This window comes from Budorcas taxicolor, chromosome 2, assembly GCF_023091745.1.
Source record: "Budorcas taxicolor isolate Tak-1 chromosome 2, Takin1.1, whole genome shotgun sequence".
NCBI lineage: Eukaryota > Metazoa > Chordata > Mammalia > Artiodactyla > Bovidae > Budorcas > Budorcas taxicolor.
The window spans coordinates 134,735,353-134,759,260 of NC_068911.1; the positions used below are offsets into that span (position 1 = coordinate 134,735,353).

The 23,908-nt window shown below is 36.5% G+C and overlaps 1 protein-coding gene across 3 annotated transcripts in view; it reads right to left on the reverse strand.

The window, feature by feature from the left end:
- Window positions 1-23,908, reverse strand: part of ALS2 (alsin Rho guanine nucleotide exchange factor ALS2) — a 60,034-nt gene that overhangs the window by 29,739 nt on the left and 6,387 nt on the right. For all 3 annotated transcript variants that reach the window (XM_052636282.1, XM_052636280.1, XM_052636281.1), the window contains exons 2-9: window positions 18,720-18,792; window positions 17,333-17,487; window positions 13,563-14,500; window positions 9,963-10,320; window positions 8,733-8,901; window positions 7,773-7,869; window positions 4,549-4,626; window positions 1,678-1,860 (exon numbers count right to left, since the gene is read on the reverse strand). In XM_052636282.1, coding sequence (XP_052492242.1) covers window positions 1,678-1,860; window positions 4,549-4,626; window positions 7,773-7,869; window positions 8,733-8,901; window positions 9,963-10,320; window positions 13,563-14,500; window positions 17,333-17,487; window positions 18,720-18,736 — 1,995 coding nt within the window. In that variant the 5' untranslated portion in view covers window positions 18,737-18,792. The remainder of the gene's footprint in view (window positions 1-1,677; window positions 1,861-4,548; window positions 4,627-7,772; window positions 7,870-8,732; window positions 8,902-9,962; window positions 10,321-13,562; window positions 14,501-17,332; window positions 17,488-18,719; window positions 18,793-23,908) is intronic.

Below are 23,908 nucleotides of genomic sequence, written 5' to 3' on the forward strand. Positions count from 1 at the left end.
TCTGCAGCAAGTTGGTTATTAAATCATTAATAGTTTGAAAGCGGCAATAGCGAAATTTATTGAAAAAAAAAACAAAAAAACCTGGAAAACATTACAAATCAGAGCTTTTGAGTTTACTTTTTAGGGCTGGTTTACCAGTATACTGTTGTTATATACATATAACACAATCTATATATAACTATAAATATCTATAGTATTATTTATTGCCACAATACCTTTTATTTCACTTTACACACAGTTAGAACCATAAATACTCTAAATATACAAAGATCCAAATGATACAAATACATGTCTCAGGACTTCTTTTTGCATGTAACAGATGAGAGCAGAGACCATCTCTATGCTGTTTGTCAAAATATCAAGGATCTAGGAGCTATATTTTAAAAGTACAACAGATATATGGCAAAACCAATACAATACTGTAAAGTAATTAGCCTCCAATTAAATAAATTTATATTAAAAAATAAAAATAGATATGCAACAAGCTAAAAAAAAAAGCACAACAGAAAAAGATTTTCTTTAGAAGTGGACTTTGTCATTTATTCATGATAGCACTGAACAAAAACATTTGATGTCTTTGTCACATACCCCTATTAAACTAGACAACCAAGCTGCAGGCTCAATACACTATTAAGAGCTCATGGTAACAAAAGACACAGATTGAGCCTCATCGCTTTCATCAGCCCATTTCATCCTTTACCTGGACTGTGGAATCTTTAATGAGGAATGTAGAGTCAGGGCCAAGAACTATAAAGAGTCAATTAGTATGTCTGGAACAACAGGCTATATACAGGTCAAGAGTCAAATCTTGGCCCGTGTTACCTTTAGCAAGAAAGAACTTGCCCTTATATATAGCCACAATTACATATTTAGCCAGAAAAACAAAGGATAAAAAAAAAAAAAAAACAGTCCACAGGATATGTTATTCGGTAAGAATAAAAAACCCAGAATGCACAAGCGTTGAAGGTGAATTTCCTTGCAATGTTGTGAGGAAAAAGAAAACCAGAAACAGAACAATGGTATTAAGTTTAAGAAAAAGAGATAAGCAGTAGGAAAGCAAATAAATTCAGATCAACAAAGGGAAAATAAGTTAACAGTAGTAAACAGAAGAGCTAGGAGAAGAGGGGAAGCAATGGAAAACAGCATTTTTGCAGCCTGTCAGGTCTGCCACGAGCCCACCTCAGGCCCCTGTAATTTTCACTTTCTACCAACAGTTAAAAATTCATTATTCAATTTCTATTCTGATTCATTTCTGAGGACTCCATAAACACAGTCAGAAAACTTTGCTGTGAAATAAATATTTTTAATATTCCTATGTGAGGGTGTTATGTCAACAATTATTTATAAAAGCATTTACTTCAACAAATATTTATGAGAGGTATTTATTAAAGAGGATACAGCTATAAATGAGAGAGCCTAAAATCCCTACTCTAATGAATTTTACAGTTAAAGAGGACAGACAATAAACAAAATAAGTAAACTCTATAGAGAGTGAGATGATGATACGCACTGTGGAGAAAAATAAGGCAGGAAAAGGAGATGAGGAGTGAAGGGGGATGGGAAGTGGTTTGCAATTTTAAATATATTAGTCAGGCACCTTAACAATAGGCATACATACAAACAGCAACAGAAACAAAAGACTTCTCATGTGTTACGGGATGTGGGCCTTAGGATCACCTTACTACAGGAGAGAAGGACTGGCATCTTAGTACCACTGTGATTCTCTGGAAGGTTGTCACCTTCTGTCGGGTCCTGCCGGCCACTGTAACATAACCCAGGCTGGAAGTCTTCAGTATCCACTAAAAACAGGGAATAATCCTGGCCTGCAGCCACACTCCAGACTCCATTTTCACTGTTCACCTGCAATGACAGGAAGACATGTCTGTCTGAGATGAAGGAATCAGATGCAACTCCAAGTCCATGATAACTAGAATGTTAGGTTACCTGAACAAGTGGAATAAAAGTCACATCTCAGAGGGCAAAACTCGCCCAGAAACATACCTAATCAACTGCAGAACAGATGCAGGAGTGAAAAGGAACCCTGTTCAGCCAGTAAATGTAGAACTGGATTGTTCTATAAAAAACTGAAAAATTGGAATTCAAAATGAAAAAAACCATACATTTGATATTTTAATTGTTATTTTTGGGAGCTATCATAGGACTTAGCTTGTACTATAATCAAAGACCCAAAAACTTCTAGAGCCCTCTTCTGACAGCTAGGACACACCTTTGTCCATTCATATTCTGCTATGTACACAAAAATCAATGTAAAAAGAAAACCTAACTAGGCTAAATTCCATTCTGGCCAACTAAACCCATGGGTGCTAAAAGTGCTTTCTGACTTGGAACTCACCAATTCTCACATGACTTCACTGTGTCCCAGGATGTTGCAACAGGCAGAAACCCCTAGAAGCCCATCTACAGGGATCCCCTAGACCAATGGTGCTCAACAAGAAGCTTTTGCAGCAGCAACAGCAATCATCTAGGAACACGTGAGATGTGCAAACTCAGGCCACAGAGCCATTGAGGGGAGGGACTGGGCAGTTGGCTTCGACAAGCTCTCCAGGTATTTCTGATATATGCAAAAGTTTGAGAACCACTGCTTTAAACAAATGGCTTTAGGTTTCCAGGATTCCAGGTAGTGATTCAGGGGCCACCATGGAAAGGCAGGTGCCAGGTTCTATCCCCACCCACCTCCTTCCTTCAACTAAGACAGTCCTCCAGTTATCTGTTTTATGTAGGCGATTCAGCACAAGGTTTCATTTGAAGGAAGTGTTCTGCTATGAAAACTACTGCCCCATCCTGCAGACCCAGCTTCAGCCATGACTCGTGTAACAATAAAGCTAAAAAATTTCTAATCTTGAGATTCCATGTCCAGATCTGGTTCACATCCTGGGTGAGTAGGTGATAAGTGTGTGAGTGACTATCATGTGCATCTCCACTACTTTACAGTTATCCTCTTCAGGCATAACATTATCTTCTCAAATTCAGGTTATCTATAAAACTGACTTCCTGCTGGTTTTGCAAAGAATGAATTAAAATTTTTGCAGGAGGAAAGAGTTGTCTTCCTAGTTTCTAATCAAAACTAATTCAGGTCTCACTCTGCCTTGACTTTAATTCACACATTAATTTAAATGACTTCAAAATAATTTTCTCAAATAAAAAACCAAATAAAACCTTCCCCCAAATAAAGACCAAAATAATGATGTTGCATTTTCAGAGGTATAGGTAAAACAGTAATGAAACTAAAACCTTATAACAAACTCTGTTCTCTCTTGTCCGACTCTAAAATGCATTGTATTTGCAGCATATCCATGCTCGATTATAAAACTTTTCTTAATAGGAATATAAGCATGTTCTAATTTATTCAAATGAACAGAAAACAAAAAACAATGATTTACCATATTTTTATTTGTAATAAAATATCAGAAATTGAATTTGCTGTTCAGTTGCCAAGTCACGTCCAACTCCTCAGGACACATTATTCAAAACTGAATAGCTGACCACTAAAACATTTTATGCTAAAAATATTTAAGATTGGGGCTAGAAATAACAACTATTCTGTAATGTTTCATTTAAGACTTTCCTTCCCAGTAAAATTCGTTCACTGGAAAGAAAGGCAGCAGGTAAAGGTCTTATGTAGTGATGGATGCAGTGTACACTGAATACATGAATCACTGGAATATATATTAACTGTAGCTCATATTTTGAATCAGGTTCCTGAAACTGAAGTAAACATCCTTATCTAGTCTTTAATACTCTCAGGGCAGACAGCATGCATCAGGATGGAGAGGATTCAAACTATGAAAACATGAGCCCCATATCCCATTCTTTTAGGCTATTGAGCTGTCATCATGCCTACTCTCTGCCCACAACACATCCGTTCCCCAAATAAACAGATCTCATATGAGGAGTCAATACTACTGATGAATTCTGTATTTCTGCAGAATGTTATGACAGAAAAAAAGGATGAGAAATGGTCCTCTAAAACTGCACCCATTACATAAACTAAAGCCAATTCATACAGCAGTGAAGAAATTATCTATACTTTTAGCTTCCCTATAGAAAACAAAAAGAGTTACAAAAAGGTTTTACTACTGTGTACATAAAACAAACCATCAAATAATGTTATGTAAAAGTTACACTTAAAAGGAAGTCAAACTTAAGTGAGAAGTCAAAGAGTAGGCATTATTTGGTGGTATAAAGCTTAGAAGTCAACCTCACAGTCCAAGAAACATTTGCTTTAAAATAACTTGTTCGTTTTTACTTAAAAAAAAAAACAACAAACAAAAACACAGAACTATGAACACTTAGTGAAGCTAGGAAAAAAAGAAATATTAATACAAACTAACACATCAAAAAAGGGAACATTTTGCCTGAAAACAAGCAGCTTCAGTTTTTTAAAAATTTTAATGTATGTGATAACAAACAGGCTACAAGTATACAATTCTCCTAATTTTATAAAACAAGAATTGGAGAAATATAAAGTGTTATAACTTAGAATTCTGGAATAAGTTGCTATAAAAGTCATCAAGGTTACAAAAGTACCTTTGCAAGACGGGGAACTGTTGTTGGAAAATCAGAATGCCCAAGCTGACCAAAGGTGTTGCTCCCCCACGAGTAAACCTAGTAGAAAACCACAGGGAAGTAGGTAAGAGATGTGACACTGAGTTTTGCATGCCAATTCTGAACTTTTATAATAACACATATATACCAACAGTTACACACAAATTACTTATCTTGGCCTTTCAACTCTTTAGAAAATTCATTTTAACCAACATTTCTCAGGAGTTTATTACCTGCCAGGCCCTGTTCTTAATATACTTTCTGTGTATTAATTGTTTTACTATCACATAATCCTTATTTTTTTTAAAACATGTAAGGGAATTGACCCAGAGAGGTCACAAATTTTCTAGGATTTAATCCCAGGAACTATCCTATACTGCCTCTTATACAGAAAGTGATTTTAAAAAATAAAGCTAAGTACTATGAAGAAAAAGGAATCACAATTCTTTATTCTGTGGACAGGAGTACTATGGAATGACTAGAAAGCTTTTCATATAAGAAGAATCACTGCAGGAGAAGCACAAAGCACCTATGTTCTACTATAGACAAAAAAACAACCAGATTACAGTAACTATGCTTAATGAAAATGATTTTGTTTATTCTGATTATAAAAGCAATTCATGACCACTGTACAAGACTGTGACAATACAAAGAAACAAAAAGAAAGTGAAAACCACTGATGAATCACCCACTCAGAGACAACTCCTACCTTGCTTTAGGAACATACACATATATAATTCCAGAAATTTTATTATCTACTAGATATAATGAATATACAAAATGTAAAGTGGGCCTCTACTATCAATGCTGCTTTGTGACCTGATGTTTTTTATGTAATGCTCTGTGCACTGACATCTTTCTAGGTCAATAAGTACAGAGCTACAATATTGTTTATAACTACATGAGACTCCACTGTGGGTGTAGTTTAATCAATTACCTAATCAAATAAGTACATTTATTAATAATTTATTTTCAATTACTTAATATAAAAATTAATTAAAATTCTTTATATATATAATGTATCTATTTCCTTAGGATAAATTTTTAAGCAAAGAACTTTGGGTCAATGAACATACACATTCTGATTTCTGCTATATACCAACAAACTGTCTTCCAGCAAACTCCAATTTACATTCCCACCAGCAATGTGTGTACCTTTTCCCCACATCCTCACCAACACTTAGCATTAAATGCAATCCCTGCTAATATGATAGGTAAGAAAATTTTGTTTTAATTTAAATTTGCTGAGTAGTTGACCATCTTTTGTTGGTCAACTTCTATTTTTTCTTTGGTGAATGGAATATAAATGCTCTTAAACAATTTTTCTTTATAGATCAGGTCATATATGTTATAATGTTTTTCCCCATATATTATGTATCTTAAATTTGTGGGGGTTTTTGGTCTGTGTTTAGGTTTTTGCTGTGTGGGACTGTTGAATTATGCAGACAAACATATATCTTTACTTTCTAATTTCTGGTTTTGATGTCATATCTTATTCTACTCCTAAGATTACTGAAAAAATAAATCACCTAAATTTGTTCTTACACATGTAAAGTTTTATTTTTTAACGTCTAGATCTTTACTCCATCCAGAATTAGAATATGTAAAGTTATCTTAATTTTCTTCTGCAAATAAGAAGCCAGTGGTTCCAACAGTATTGACTGAACACTCAGTCTTGTTTCTCCACCTCATCTGAAATGCCTACTCTTTAAATTTTTTTTAAATTTCTTTTTTAATTGAAGGATAATTGCTTTACAGAATTGTGTTGATTGCTGCCAAACACATGTACACCTATGGCTGATTCAGAATGCTGAAATGCCTACTTTTTATCACAAACTAAATTCTCATATATACCTGTGGCTATTTCTAGTCTATAGTGTATTTCTGTTATAATAATCTGTTTGTAGTCTTATAATATGTTTTATAAGGCTAATGCTTTCTTTTTCAGAATTTTTGTGGCTCATCTCCTTTGTTTATTCTCCTAGAATAATTTTGGGAATCATTTTATTAAGTTGTAAATATTATATTGGAATATTCTGGGGATTGTACTGAATTTAAACTCTACTAATTTAATCTAGGAGAAATGGCATTTTTGCAATGTTCAGTCTTCTCATCTAAAAATAAAACTTTTCCCTCTTTACTCCTATTTTCTTTTATAACTTAGAAGAGGTCTTTAATTTGTGTCATATGGGCTCTGCTGCTGCTGCTGCTAAGTCGCTTCAGTCGTGTCCGACTCTGCGACCTCAGAGACGGCAGCCTACCAGGCTCCCCCATCCCGGGGATTCTCCAGGCAAGAACACTGGAGTGGGTTGCCATTTCCCTCTCTAATGCATGAAAAATATGGAACTCTACACTTTTCCTATTAACAATGTTCCTATTTCCTTAACACTTGTGTTGTAATTGTGAACAGCTTCTTTTTTTCCTTAAGCATGCTTTCTGCTTTACTTTACGTATATAAGAAAGCTAGCAATTTTTATGTTTATTTTGTAACTTATCATCTTCCTATTTTCTTATTTTTAAGCCTTTTTGATGATTCATCACATTAATAACAAATTATCCTTTTCTTTGCTAATATTTATATTTATTTATATGAGCTATAACAGCTTTTTGGTGAGACTATTATGTCATTTAAAATATTTAAAGTGTTTAGAATCTTTTACTGACTTTTTATAGCAAGATAAAGGGACTGGTGAAGAATCATTATATGAATATATTTAAGAGTATATTTGAAAATCTACCTTCCTCAAAAGGATTTGTGTATGTGGGCATGGTTTTAAATGATTCTGGAGGTCACTTTCAGGTCTCACAATTTTAAGAGAGAAATACCTTCTGTTTTCTGAATGTCTTACATAAGTGTTTTCTTCATCAAGAAATAAAAGTTTACCAATATCTCAGAAAACTCTGAGTTCTATTTTTCCATAAGAGCACATTATAAAAAGCTTCTTTGTCAAGCAGACCAGTGTTGAATCCAAACTCTACAGCCACACATGTGACTTTAGCCAAGTTACACAATTTCTCTCAACCTCCCATTCCTTACCTATAAAATGGAAATAATACAGTGCAATGTAAAACACTGAAAAGATCAAATGAGATATAGGGTTGTTGCCTGACATACAGCAGGTAAGAGTCTCAATAAATGACAGTCTAATCTCATCGTGTTGGTCTTTCATGAAATCAAGATCAGCTTTTAACAGTTTGCCTCCTACCTGGGATTTTGCAGTAAGTGCAAGAGAATGGTAACCACCTGCCTCCAGATGGATTACTTCTTTACCATCCAGACATTTTACACACAATGGTTGAAGCCTTAAAGAAAAACACACACACACACACACAAACTCAGAGTCAGAACTATTCTCAGGAAGAACCATGGACTTTCTCAAATTATAAATGTTTTCAAGTAAATATTTCCCAAAAAAATTAAAATAAAAATACTGGATTTATATTCAATCTACTCCTAAGTGTAAGTAATTTAAAATGGTTTTAATTTAATCTTTGTCTGTTAATCACTAATTCACCACTATAATTCGAAATCTATTAAGAATCATAAAACAACTAAATGATTCATACGGCAGAGAGTATACTTTTTAATGAATTAGGTGCTTTCACTTTGCTAAGGAGAAAAGAGACTTTTATATTAACTGGTTTAGATAATCATTCTATTTACACACTTTTACAAATATTTATTGCTAATATCAAAAGAATTTCTCTTAAAACAGTTTTTCCATGATATACATGAATAGACATGGTTTAATACAGTGGTTATAGTTATTTTGGCAGCAGCGATAGACCTCGTTCAGGTTAAGAAAACTGTTGGCTCTTTTTTATAAGTTAAAAATGTAAACCATTCACATGTTCCAGTGACATATAAATCTTATCCCAAACACCCCTTTCTGCATTCTAACATGAATAAACATCAAAGAAGAGATGGAAAAATATACCATGGATACTTAAGTCCTTTATTGTTAGGAACAAATTCAAGACTAAGAATGACTGGTGGGAGCAGGTGGTGTTTGTTTTGGTTTTTTATCAGAGTTAATGGTGTATAACAATCTAGAGCTAGAAGGGACCAGATTTCCTCCAGGAGGAAGTGGAGATTTGGAGACCTTTAAGGGATAGAAGTTATTTGTTTAAACTAATTCCTAACAGTAAACACTGGCAGCACTCACCTGGGCAGAACATCACCATGCCCCAGCTGTCCTTCTTTCCCTTTCCCCCAGGTCCACACCTCTGTTCTCAGAGAAGGCAGGAGCGCATCTGCTTCTCCACTGTATGTAGGGGTCAGAACCACTGTCCGAGTTTTAACCCGTGCAGCTTTCCTCAGGAGCCTGGGCGAGACTGAAAACAAACCAGAAATATCATGAGGGAACAGACAGATGAAAAGAAAGGTACCGTTTTAATAAACTGCTGATTTTTCAAAATATACTAACATGGTATTTGTGAAGCATATTCTATAGGTCTGCAAAACTGGGGATTAAGCGAGTTTGGTAAATACTGCCTACTACATTCTTCCTTCCCACCCCTGTGGAGATTCACACACACATCAGCATGCTAAAGGTACAGACAAGTCCTACAATTAAAAGCCGTATTTAAATCTGTTTAGCCCTACCCCACTTCCAAGCATTTGGCCACAAAATTCTTTTCTGTACATTTTTTATACAGAATAGCTATATGACATCCTATGTAACTGGTATTCTGAAGAACAAGCTTAACAAAGTACTATACTAAGGTTAAGAAATAGTTCTTCCATGTCAAAGCAAAATTAAAATTAAAGCTTTTCTAAATGAAGGTCTTAAGTTCAAGCATGCTATAAATATTGTAACAAAAGATTTACTTTAGACATAAAGTGTTAAAGTTTTTAAGTGAGAAAATGGTTATGAATCAGAATACTAAAAAGCTTTTGTATTTTGCCTGCTAACTTTATTTTACAGAGAACTTCATCTTTTAAAAAAGAATGCTGACATCTTTTACAGTGTTCTAAATTATACCAAAGGCTGTTGTAACATTGTGCAAATCTTGTACACCAGTCTGGTGACAAGACTGTTTTGAAGAAAATCATCAAGTGTCACTAAGTACAGACTCGGTCACTTGATCACTAAGTCGTGGGTCACAAAGAAAGTGATCATCACTGGCTAAGATTATAATCTTTTCTGCTGAATGTGCCACTAGCTTACACAAGGTTCATAAGCAGAAGCATGTATCATGAAAAAGTGAGTGTCTAAAGTTATTTCTAAAGCACAGTAATATGTAACTTTAAAAAATTAATTAATGAAATAAATTTTGATATTTGAATATGTTAGCTTTAGTAATTAAGAAAGCAAATTTATTATAACATAATATGTGATGTCAGGAGCATCTTGGATTCACCAGAAGTCAGCTCACAAAAGCTAGCTCCTCACCTTGTGACAACAAGCCAGGAAGAGAGAGTCTTCGGCTGCCTCCCTCAGACTCTTCTTCTCTGATATCCACAAGGCTTGAACTCTTCTTTCCTTGCATTGACTCCTGTTTAACCTGTTCTTCTCTGCTATCTTTCAGACCTTCTGGGCCTATGGAACTGCTGCCTGCCAGAGCTCCAGGCTCACAAGGGGCTGCATTATAAAAGTTCATAACTTTCTTAAGAGACAAGGCCCCAGCTTCATAGGTAGCAGCCACTCTCACACCAACAGCAGATGCACAGGAGACCACAAGGCTGTTGAGGGCTGAAGCGCTTGTGGTCGGTGGGCTGTGAAGATGAGGAATTGCTTCTTCTACAAGAGGCTAAAATATACGGACATAAAACAGCATATAAAAATATAATCCCTTATACAACAAGTAATCAATAAAAAGAAAATGTAACATCTATCACTACTCGCAAATATAAGACTCTAAAACAGAGGGTCTTCATCTCCAACCTAAAGGTATCCCTTCTTGATCATGTATTTAACACATTTATATGGAAAAGAGTACTTGAAATACAGTTCCTTAAAAAAGTACTTCCTTTTGTTTGAGTGGGATTTTACCATGGTATTTAAAAATCAGTCCCAGCTGCTTTATAAAATAAAACACAGTAGAGGGGAGAGGGGAGGAAAGGTATGAAAAACAAAGCCTTTAACATGGGGTAATAGCCCTGGATAGAAGGTGAAAAAGTGTAAGCTTTACTATTATTGAGCACTACTAGGAAAAACTATACAGATTTCTACTAAGAAATTATGAGAAAAAATTCTATTTTAAGAAAATTCTATTTTAGGCTTTTCCTAAAATATTTTATAGACAGAAATGTATATATGGCATACACAGGCAGAGAAATAAGTTATATCTCTAAATTATCAGCCCCCAAATTATGTTTTGAGGTTTATGTCCTCCTACTACCTAATCAGGACTTATTTTCCATGACCCAGGCACAAGGTAAACTGAAAGATTACCTTTGCTCTCATTACCATTGACTAATGTGGTAGGTTAATCATTAAACACTTGGATCCAATCTGCTTAGTGTTATTCACAGCTGTATTAGAAAGCTAACTAAAGTCTTCTGGTATCTTAGTGAAAGATCAGTTAAAATTTACTCTGAGCTGTCAAGCACCACTGCTTACTGAAAAAGATAAGCCTACTAACCCACACAAAAAGCTTTTAGTTTATGAACACAGGTCACAGTGAAAATTTTGTTTCCTATGCTACCCAAATATCCCAGAGGTGTGGGTATGCACGTGTGTGTCTGTGTGTATGTGTAATATTTCTTCATTTGTCCTGAATTGCAAACCAAACCCCCAATTTTTTTAACACTGGCTTCTGATTTTCTTACAGGAAATAATTCCTGTTCCCTGCACAGTATCTGACATGTAGTAGGCACTCAACACATTTTGGTGAATTAAATACTAAATTCAGAAGAGTCACTTCTATGTGAGTCTTTAATTAAAATATCCAACAAAATAAACAAATAGACCATATTTTAAAAGTTGAATACAAAGTGTGTCACTTCCTTGGTAACACAGTTCCCATGATAAACGTGTTCAGAAAAACTACTGTTGCTACTTCCACTCTCTATTCACAAACACTCATAAGGTGGTGAAAGTGAAGTCGCTCAGTCGTGTCCGACTCTTAGCGACCCCATGGACTGCAGCCTACCAGGCTCCTCCATCCATGGGATTTTCCAGGCAAGAGTACTGGAGTAGGGTGCCATTGCCTTCTCCAAATGCTAGCTGGTAAAAACCCGCCTGCCAATGCCAATGCAGGAGACTTAAGAAACGCAGGTTCAATTTCTGGGTCGGGAAGATTCCCTGGAGGAGGGCACAGCAACCCACTCCAGTACTTCTTGCCTGGAGAATCCTATGGACAGAGGAGCCTGGCAGGCCATAGTCCATAGGGTCGCAAAGAGTCGGACAGACTGAAGTGGTATTAACATCCATGCACATAACAGAAGCTAAAATAGTATTTAGGGGTGACTGACTTCGGGTGTTCTTAGCATCAGGCTCAGGAAAATTTAAAAAAAAAAACTCTACCTTATATAAACTTTAAACTATTGTCTTAATTTGCCCCTCTACTTAATTACATCCAACAATTCATAAAATAGGTAAATAAAACAAAAACACGTGTCCAGAAATTCTGACAAAAGACACAATTTTAGTAGTCCCAGTCAGTAAAATTCAATAATGAGATATATGCTTCATTATCAAATACTTTGGCTTATTTCATAAATATGTGATATTCTTTCAGTTACATCTGGCCAGAAGACTTATCCTAGGCTACATAAATTCCTAAGGGTCAGCTGTATGACTGAGACACTATTTACAAAGATGGGTGAGTTACACTTAGTTAAACACACACTGCCAAAACTAGCATAGGTAACCAAAGCTTTAAATGTTTAACCAAATGATTGGGTCCAAAGAAAAGTGCAATTTCAATGATGACAATCTATTAATCAAATAAACAGTACAAAATAAACTTTTAACTTCAACTTTAACAAATCAGATGAATGACTTTGATAAGTCAAAATCTAACTTTTTTATTAGCATGCACAAGTCCTGTTAAATTATTACTTTCACTTTGTTTAGATTTCTTTCTTTCTCCAAACAGCTTCTTAACTAAAAAAAAAAAAAAAAATCAAATATCTACAAGGTTCAGGGAGTAGACTGTGAAATAAAGACTATTTCTGAAAATACCCCTAAGCCACATTTCTATCCTGAGCCAGTAAACAACAGTAAGGAAGAATCAAGAGGTAAGGTGGTTTCAAAAACCTGAAAACAATGCCACAAGGTAGCTCTTTTATTTGAATCTTAATCACTAAATCGCCAGGGAAGTCCCTATGATTAGATGTTTCTATTTAGATTTCTTTTGGAAAAGCAAAAGCCTTCTACTAAGAGTTAAAAACCAAGTATCCTTTAGAACAATTTGTTTGAAGTAGGGAGACACAGTTTACTATATACCCCTAGTAAAAAGCTTCTCTCCACTTATTACACGTTTTCCACCTAAAAATAGTTTAAACAAGTTGAAAAAAAAAATTAAAGCCTCTGTCCAATGATGACCAGTAAGGAACACTGATATAACTGAAAATAACTCAAATATGCAATGCCAGTCAATTTTAAGTCTGCCCTCAATTGAGGGATCTACCACGTTAACAAGCTTCCCTGATAAAGAAGAAAAGGATTCTTCTCTAGAACCTGAACAGTACTACAAGTACAGATCAGAGAATTCTTTGTGAATATACAGTCATGTTAGATCAAACTTTTTTGGGAGCCCACCTTAGCCAGGTGGGAAAAGTACTTGGACAAGAAAAATGGGATTTTGCTACTTATAAAACAAGACCAGAGTAACATCTTGCAACATCATAAAGGGCCAGAATTTGAACAAAAAGAGTTATTTTGAATCAATCCAGGGTTTTTCTTATCTAGGCTTGCATGAGGAGATGGAATTATAGTCAAAATAAAAAAAATAAACATGGTACCAACCCTTAGGTATTTAAAGTTTCTCAAGAAAAACTCAGATGGTTCAACTCCACAAACACCTTTACAAAATTTAGCACGTACCTGAGATGGCACTGGCTTTTCACCGTTCTCGGAGTTTTCTCTTACTGAATGATCCGACAGTTTCTGCACATATTCATTTACTGCCTGAGTGTCAGGGTATGATGGTATACTTCTTGCAGAAGAAACTTCAGTTGTTCCCATGATATCTTGTGGGGAGGAAGTGGTCTGAACACTTGCGGTCTGAACATTTCCAACATTCAGTTCAGTAGCAGCAGGTGGCTCATTCTGCACGAGAGTGTTCTCAAACACTTCTCCCTGGCTGTCAAGGGTTTCAGAGGAGGGGCTGAGGGTGGTGCTGGCCTGGATTTCTGCCTGGGATTCTGACAGTGTCACACCTAATGGACAACAGTGGCTGTCTGATATAATCACATGGTCTTCCTTGTCAGTCATCGTAATCAAGAGCTGGCTGCACTGGTTGCATCTTTCTGGCACTGGCTTCAGATCCTGGGAAGGGAGGCACTGGACCAGTGCTAAGCTGTGGAAGGCACCGCAAGCAACTTGGAGCACTACTCGCCCAGCAAGGTGTTCCACCTTTTGTGGCTTTGTCACTGGGAAGGTGGTGGTGATGAGACCCAACTGACAACCGGTACCCCATGCCCAGATCTCTCTGCTTAGGGACAATGCCAAAGTGTGCTCCTCACCACATGCCAACTGCAAGATCCTGACCGCTAACAAAGGACTGGTCTCAGAATCAGAAATGCTGACAGGGTTTGGCTCTGGAACGTACGGCTGGTTAGCTACCGCACACTGGCCAGAAGAGTTCTCCCCCCACATGTACACCACACCACTGTCTGTGACTGCTCCGGTGTGGAAACTCCCTGTTGCCACGGTAACAACATACTGCCCAACCAGGGCACTCTCCAGAACGGGGTTGCTTGGACAAGTCTCTGCTGGCTCACTTCTCCAGGGGAGAGTCCCAAAACTGTAGACCTCACCATCTGAGGGTTTAAAAACAAAACAGAAACAAAAAGTGAATTAACTAGACATTTTCTCAACTAACCTTTAGTCCCCTCTAGGTTTAACAAAATAGAATTTCTTTTTTTTCCCTTTTCTTAATTTTCAAGAGCACAGCTAAAGAAATTTGGTTCAAACATATAGCATTCCATACTTACTAATCTTTTAACAAAGAACATCTTTGAACATTCAGAAATATGGCGACAATTTCTACAACTTCAAATGAAGGTGCTCCTCTTCTTCAGCCTCATTCTACAAACTCCTAGCAGCGATCATTACCAACAGCTCTCATCATAGGCTATTATAGAAATGGATTCCAAGTTCAAACACAGAACAATGATCATGATATGATCAGATAAAATAAGCAGAAGAGAAGACACATTCACTAATATCTACAATATTCACTACTAATGTTTAACAGAGCAGTAGATGAATATGCAATGGCATAAAAAATACTAGAGATTCACTTCGGCCAAAACTATGAAATCACCTTTATACAACACCTCCAGGCTGGACTGAAAGCAGCAATATTAACAATACGTGACTGTCTTCATGTTTTGTACTATACTATGTTTAATTTTTAAATATTATGTATAATATATATTGTGTACTAGACAGCCTTTCTGAGTTGCATATAAAAAGCACATCACAACAAAACAAAGTAAAACACAAACGAAGTCATGACTGGGTAGCTTTAGACTGAAGGGTAACTGACCAGCTTTAGAAATAAAAAGGAAGGCACCAGTGAGTTGGAGACATGAATGATGACAAACTATTTATGCTCACGTGTGCTATCAAGTTATAGTTTTACTGCAGGTACTGCAGGAATTTGGGGGCATGTATAAATGATCCATATTAGCTAATAAATTTAAATGGGACAAAGATTTGGCCATGGATTTTGAAAAATATTAAACAAAGTCCACTATCTTTTCTTTCCTATATGACCAGGGACCTACCCTTTTTTTTTTTTAATTAATAAAGAAATGAGTACTATTCTTCCTCCACAAGCAGCGAGTCAGTTACTGATAAAAAAATGCTTATTTTATCTCTTGCCTATGATACATGGCAGATACAATTATATACTCAAATTAACTCACTACAAGATCTGTGTAAGGAAAAACACAATAGTGGCTAGAAGAAAGATCAGCTTTTCTTAGGGAATTTCTACTTTGGATAGAGTACTGAGAAAATAAGCTCACTGGTTAAGAGCTTTCAAACTTTTCTTCCCAAGTGATACACCTATCACACTTGTTTACCAAATCACACAGTTCACCAAAACTTTCAATTGGTATTATTCCACTGGAATAATAGGCTCTCTAGAGAAAACTGCAAAGAAATGAATATTTAGACATCATTTAAAAATAGTATCCCACAAAAACAGTGAGTCAATGAGGTTTCCTCACTGAATTAGGAGCTAATGGCTAACTTGAATAGAGACAAAGAAGCTTGAAATTTCTAGTATTCAATCAATACCATTTCCTCACTTAGAAAAGAAAGTACTGGAGATCTCTGTGCCATTTCAAGCTACCCACTTGTGTTGACAGGGGATTTTTTGTTACTTTGACACTTAACCCAGAATATTGCTTACACATGAACGTAGGTTATTTACATTTTTTTTTTTTACTTTTCCCTCAGTTTTCCCAGCCTTTTAGGTTTGATTCTAGATGTTTAAAGATACCATGCTCATGAAGGATTCCTAAATAGCTTACTGAAGGGCTAAAACAACAACAGTAACAGAATTCCATTTATATATGCTTCAGAACTATAGATTTTGAAGCCCATAGTGTAGGTACTGAATATAGCTCACATTTAAAAAATAAGGCTTTTTCTAAATTTTGGCCTAATACAATAATAATGATAGTATTATGTATTATAATAACAAAAGTGACATAATAACAAAGAAGTTAGAAAGAAATCTATGTTTACCCCATAAAACCACCAAGGTCAGCTTTAAGCTGTTTCCTAGAATTTGTCTTCCCTTAGTTCCTACAAGGAAAATACCAAAGCATTATTAAATACTTAACAAATGCTTATAGAGCAGAAATTTATAAATTAGTGGAGTTGATGGCAGTCCTGACCCACATCAAATCTGCCATGACTGCACTGGCAAAATGCCATCAAAATTAAAGGTAGCTCTCTATATAAATTATAGCCTAGGTTTCTGTTACAGATTTATAGACTGCATTATATGTATAAGCTGTCATTTATGCCTAAGAAAACCTAAGACAGTATAGCCAAGTGATTTTAAAAGAAGGCTTTGAAATCAGACTCTCTGGGTTCCCATCCTGACTCCCTTTAAATAGCTGTGTGCACTTGGGAAAACGATTTAACCTCCCTGATCTTCAGCTTCCTCATCTGTGAAGTGGGGATAATAACAGCAGCTACTGCATAAGGTGGTTGTCAGGACTCAAAGAGATAATACATATAAACTGCTTAGCACAGTGCCTGGCACATATAACTGCTTAACAGACATTTGCTATTATTAGCATTATTATTTTGATACATTTAATGAACAAAGGTATAGCAACAGGATCTCTGAATACATAATCTTTAAAAAATCTAATATTTCATGTACTTATCACTACAAAAAAATTTAAGCTATAATTCTCCCTTTTATTCTAGCTACAGAACATCTTAAATTTAAGAACTAATCTGATTTCATATAAAAGGAGTAAGAACATATTTTGAAAACAAAAAGAACATAAGCTCCAGCAAAGTCCATGGAGAACCGCGGGCACACAGGAAGCTCAGCTGTTCTTACACACTCAGACACTGGTCAGAGTTTCAGTTAATGCTAGCTAAGCCGTTCTCAGCACCTTCAGTCAGAAGCACTCCATGTTTCACTCCAAGGGCAGCATGAAGAACAGTCTTTCCTCCCCAGCCTGGCAATCTCTCTGGTGTCACAGAGCAGGACCCTGCCTGCCACACATGGACCAGGCCTCTTTCTTTGGATCCTTCAGCCTCTGTGGAACTACAAACATCAAAAAAAATTGCTTAATTGTTTCTGTAGTTCAGAACTATACCTCTTGTCCTTAATACTGTCATGAAGATGTATACCTTTTACCAGCACATGGGTGACTGGGTCAGAGAGGTTAGCACCTATTTTATGACTTGGTTATAACACAGAAGCAGAGGCAAAACAACTATTTATATGAGACCCTGAGGACAAATCCACAAATTACTTATTTCTATCTAAGAAGCCAACAAAACCTGGGCTATTTTTTGAAGTTTTTTGATTGAATAACATAAAATTTCAAAACTCTAACTTCTCAATACATTAACTCCTTAGCTATTAAAGTTACAACATATCCAAAGTTGGAGTCTTATTTTTAAATTTTTTTAATTTGAGAGAGAAAAAAAACCAACAAGTAGATAGCTGATGAGAAAGACAGGAGCAGTAGAGATCCTTATTTCACTTTATGCTGAGTTTAAGCTCTATAATTCCTATTTAAATTTTTAAGAGTTAAATTTATAACAGGTAAAATCCTTCATGCTTTACTTACATTTTAGCCAAAGAATTCTATTCATCTGATGACACTGGCTCAAAAATCATAAAACACACAGCTGTGTAATAATGATCATATCCTAACTGCCTCCCTTTCCAAGAAAAGGGCACATTAACATACTCTGGATTTCCTTTATATAACGTCTTCCTTTGTGTCACCACTGATAGGACATTTCTTTTCTCATAATCTTTTTTCTAGAACACTGATGCCAAAATGTTAATGATGTTCAGAAACTTTGACTTCTTTATTTTGCAATACCTAGGATTTTCTCTATTTGTGCTAAATAATATTCCTGTAAGTTGTAATTGGGCACATCCATGGTTTTATGAAAGGGAAGCCACAAACCTAACCTCTTTTTCAAAAGATCGTTCATGACAAGTTTTCCAAGGATATAATTATAATTAATAAGGCTACCTTTGAAAAACTGAAATTATGGAGGAAAAAATGGCTTCAAAAGCTTTACAATGAGAAAATGAAGACGTTCTGTGCCTTTAGTAAGAAAGGGACCAGCAACACAGTGAACCACTAACAAGCTCTATTGTAATTATCTTTCTCTCTTTGCCAATCAACACAAATGTCGTTATTCCTACTTAATAACCATCAAGAAGAAAATTAAACTGAAGAGAAGCTACACATAAGTGGAACTGTTTGTTGTGTTTTCCTAGAAAGACAGAGGAGAAGGAAAAAATGATTTTACCTTTTCTTCGAGTCCATCGGTCAGTGGGGACACTCCATCACCAAATCATTCTCTCCTTGCAAAAGGTAAAGACCTAAACGGCAAAACGCAGGTAAGCACAAAGAGCAGTAAAAGAACCCTTTGCTATTTTATCAGTCAGATTTTTCAAAAAAAGAAAAAAAAAAAAAAAGGCAGCCTTCCAACAAGTGCACATTCACTGGGCAATAAATATGCAGCAAAACTATTTAAACTATTTCATATCCCGCCTGCCAAAGTTGAATCTCTAGACTGAGCCTGCCCACTAGCTTATAAAAAATGCCTGTTGAACGTCAAATGTAATTTCAAAGTGAGAAAAGACTACCTACGACTTCGCTGTACTTTGTCAGGCAACAGACTTTTTTCGTTTGTTTTATTATAAAGAAGTGGAATCTGAAAACTCAGTGTGTTACATATTCACTACAAACACACTAAGGCTACTTTTAAAATGCTTCTGGGACATATGTACACTTAAATACCAATTAAATAAATAAGAACTTCTACAATCTCTCCAGTAATGTATCAGATTGAAGCAGTTTTAATTTACATTTTCCAGCAATGCTCACACACAAAATTACATCATTAGACAAAGTTCTCCATTTATTGGAACCAGCAGTATTTTCCCCAAATCAATCTTAATTCAAAACCATAATCCAAAGGGCTAGAAGAAAGAAATCTGAATTTTAAAATATCATCTGCCATTTAATAGAAAAGTTATATGAAAATAACAGTGCCAATATCATGATCCATCATTTCAGCAACTCAAAATTTAATAAAGTTAGAGTTAGCAATAGGAACAGGCAGACAGAAACACTCAATGCATTTCAACTTAGAAATTCACATTTTTAAGGGCACCAAAGCTCATGAAAATAAGGGCAATTTTAGATGTGTGAGTGATAAAAATACTGGGGCCAAATGTATTATTGTCCTGCAAAAGGATATGGCATAATCACAATGCTCTGCAAACAGCCCACACCGGCAGGAGAGATGTAAGATCCATCTGTTTACTCCAGGTTGCCTGTGAATTCTTACTGTTTCCCATCTGTGTATCTGGAGGAAATTACTCTTTACCTAGTGTTTATTTTAGAAAGGTTCTGAATCATTCCAAGTCGGATGAAGGGTACCATGTAAATGAAAGATATATTTGAATAGATTTAGCCAATTCATTGGAAGAGACCCTAATGCTGGGAAAGATTGAAGGTGGGAGGAGAAAGGGGATGATAGAGGATGGGATGGATGGATGGCATCACCAACTCAATGGACATGAGTTTGAGCAAACTCTGAGAGATAGTGAAGGACAAAGAAGTTTGGCGTGCTGCAGTCCTTAGGGTCGCAAAGAATCGGACACAACTTAGTGACTGAACAACAACACTTAATAAATGATTACTAAGTGGTACTATGCTCTGTGTGTGACAGTAACTAACTTTTAGTAAAAGGTACAACTCGATGAACAAGAGTCTGAGTGAACTCCGGGAGTTGGTGATGGACAGGGAGGCCTGGCGTGCTGCGATTCGTGAGGTCGCAAAGAGTCGGACACGACTGAGCGACTGAACTGAACTGAACCATTCACAGCATACAGAAAAGTTCTGAGGACAGGTCTAACCTTTGCTTATCTATCAGAGATCACAGAGTAACTGGTCCCTTGATACAAGTAACAGTGCCCTGGAAGAAACCAGAGAACTGCTCCGGGAGGGAGCGGCAGTGCACAAACACACTTAATGCAACTGACTGGCTGCCCTTGGCTGAACTGGCAATCGAAACTGTGGAGAACCTTTCGGTAAAGTGACTGAAGCAGCCGACATATCCGCCCTTTTGGGGTCCTTTTTTTTGAATACAGGGCTTTCTTAAAGTAGATTATTCCTTATGCGATATGATTTCTCACCAATAATCATTTTTTCAAATCCAAGTGAAATTAAAACTCTACAAACTGTTTTGCAACATTCCTTTGTTACTTTCTATCTATGGTAGGGAGGATAATGATCCCCAAGATGTCCAGTATCCTAATGTCCAGGACCTGGGAGTATATCAGGTTACATGCACAGGAGAAGTAAAGCTGCTAACCAGCTGGTTTTAAGTTGGGGAGATGATTCTATTAATAGCTATCCAGGTGGACTCAGTATAATCACAGAGTCCTTAAAAGTGGGAAAGAGAGGTAAAGGAGAGTTCGAGAAAGAGATATGATGATGCAAACAGGGTCAGAGAGCTGCTAAACTGCCGGCTTTGAAGATGGAAGGGAACAGCCAAAAGCCAAGGAACATGGGTGGCCTCTAGGAGCCGAAAGGGGCAAGGGAATGGATTCTTTCCTAGAGCCTCCAGAAAAAAACACTTCCCTGATGACACACTGAAACCTAGAGAGACTTGAGTCTGACTTTTAACCTAAAGAGCTCTGAGATAATAAGTTAGTGTAATTTTGAGCACTAAATTTGTAGGAATGCTATAAGCAGCAACCAAAAGCTAGTACACTATTTCACAGACATCCTTATCAATATTTATAGATCTAATTTTGTTTTAATGGTGTTTAATATACTTCTAAGAAGATATGCCCACCTGAAATTCAAATATGGCAATGAGAAAAAAGGAAATTACTAAGGAAACATAACTAAAAAGGAATATTACAGCTAAATGTGGAAAGCTTATAGTTTTACCTCACATACTTAAAATATGTAGCATTTACCAAATCCAGTTAACCCAACATACTTCCTCAACTATGTACCCAAACAGGAAAAATAAATTAAAAAATTTTGTTTTCCTAATATTTTTATGATCCCCCGCACTCTGGGAAATCTGTAAGACTTGCCTCAACCATTCAAATAGCATTTAAACTTGCTTATGTTCTTCCGCTGTTTAACATTTTTAATTGTTATAAAACTGCCTAATTATGAGGCTTCTTCTGAGGATATTTCCCCCCAGGTGAGTCAAGATCCCTGCACTCTGCTTTTCTTCTGTTACAGTAACTTTCCCTAACAGCCTTTATTATATTAAGTAGCTCTGACCCAGAAGCTGTGTGATATTTACAGAGTCAAATAATGTGGGGTCCTCTTTTACTTCACCTGGCCTTTCCAGACACCAATGGCATCTGTAAAAGAAGCAAAATAGACTCTGGCATCCCCTCCAACTACTAAGTACTATGAGCCACAGAAGCAAGCTACATTCAGTTTAAATATACCCCTGAACACTTCAAATGATCTCCTTCACAGTGAAACGTAAAGTAATCAAACTCTCAGATGACCCTTTAAAACAAAAAGCAAATCTTGATTCTTAATGAATTGATTCCATTGTTAGGTCCCGGTGGACACACAACCTCCCACTACATTTAACAGAGAGATAAGCTAACTTGTACATGCAGAGGATATGGTTTTAGTACCATGATCTGGAAGTACCTAAAAAAAAAATCTGGTCTAGATGTTCTAATTATCACTAGAAAGAAGAGCTGCAAAGTATCGACAGGTCCATGATACCATAGCCAGAAATCCAAAGGCCAAAAAACTCTGAAAATTAAAAGTTTTTTCACTTAAGTCTTCTGGTGGCAAAACTTAATCTGACCTAAACTCACCCAAGAGCAAAACCTGACTAGAACTAACGTGAGGCTATTTACTTTTTACCCCTTTAATGTACATTTTCATAAGTTCTGTCACAGAAGTATTAATATGATTGTAGGGTGGGATCAAAAGCCCCACAGGAAGTGTTATATATGGTTTATGCATCTTAGTCCAAAGATCAGAAAAACTCAGTTTCAAAACAAGTCTTGCCCCAAGGGTTACAAGTAAGGGACTGGGAACCTGTATTCTAAAACTATCATTTTGGTAGGCATCCTCAACTTTTTAATGGCAATGATTTACATCACTCATTTCAAAAGTTTTAAGTCAATTTTACGGTGAACAGTCACATACAGTGCCCAAATGAGTTTTGTTAGGAATACACTCCCTGAAAATACTCTCTTGCTTCATCTGAGTGAAGGAAGGAAGACTGGGCTCTTTAATTTCACACAAGGCTACCCATCTGGTGGAAAGAGGTAAACAAGGTGAGAGGTGCTGTGTCCTAGAACAATCAGGACTTAGTGATGTATTAGATGTAAGGGGGGAGATAAGGAAGGAGGAATAAAAAAACGACCTCTGACTTCTGCCTTGAGCAACTGTGTGGTGGTACCATTTACTGAAATGAGGAAAAGTGAGGGGACAGGATTCTGAAGTGGAAAGTAAGATTCTGGTTAGACAAGAATTTTTTTTTTCTATAAATTTAAGGTGCCTGTGAGAAATCCAAGAGTACATATCAAGTGAGCAGCTGAATATATGAGTATGGTGTTCAGAAGAAAGGTCTTAACTGTTGACATGAACTTGGGAAGCATATGGACAGTATCTGAGATCAAGACAATGGATAGTGACAGTGGAGTCCATACAAAAGAAAGGGAAGGCACAGAATCAAGCTGCAAGATGCCTGGACAGACTGAGCAACAAACAAGGACTGAGGTGGGAAGTGGCTTGAGAGGTAGAAGAAATGTGAGTCAGATGTGGGCACACAAAGCAAAGCAGAAAACGCTTCCAGCAGGAAGGACTCATCAGCACAGCTGGGGTCTCAGCTGGGGACTGAAAACCAGATGAGAGCAGGCTGACTGTAAGTGGGAGGTGAGGACATGAAAATAAAGTTGGTGCAAATGATTCTTTTAAAAAAAGTGTTGAAATGGCAAACAGAAAGGAGCAGTTGCTGGAGAGAAACATGAAGAGTGTATTGGGGGGAGCAGGGTAAGATGAGAGAGAGCTGAACATGTCTGCAGGACGATGACACTGATCCTAGATAGAAGGGGGACAAGGACAGAGGGCAAAACCAAAATCCTGGACAAAGTGGGAAAGGACAGCATTCACAACACACATGCAGTGGGACTGCTCTTTCATGAGAGGAAGGGTCTACATTTCAAGAAGAAACAAAATGGCAGGTATAAACACAGGCAGGATTATAGATTTCGTGGTGGGAGGATAAGAGTCCCACAGGACAGCACCTGTGCCTAGGACTTCACCGTATGTGTGCTGTGTTTTCCAATCTCACACCTGGGCTCCATTCATTCCATCTCTCCGTTTTATTTTGCCACATTTACATATTTCTGTAAACTGCCTTTTAGGAACAAAGTAGAATATAAATAAACATTTTAAATATGGAACAGAAATATGTCAATGAACTAT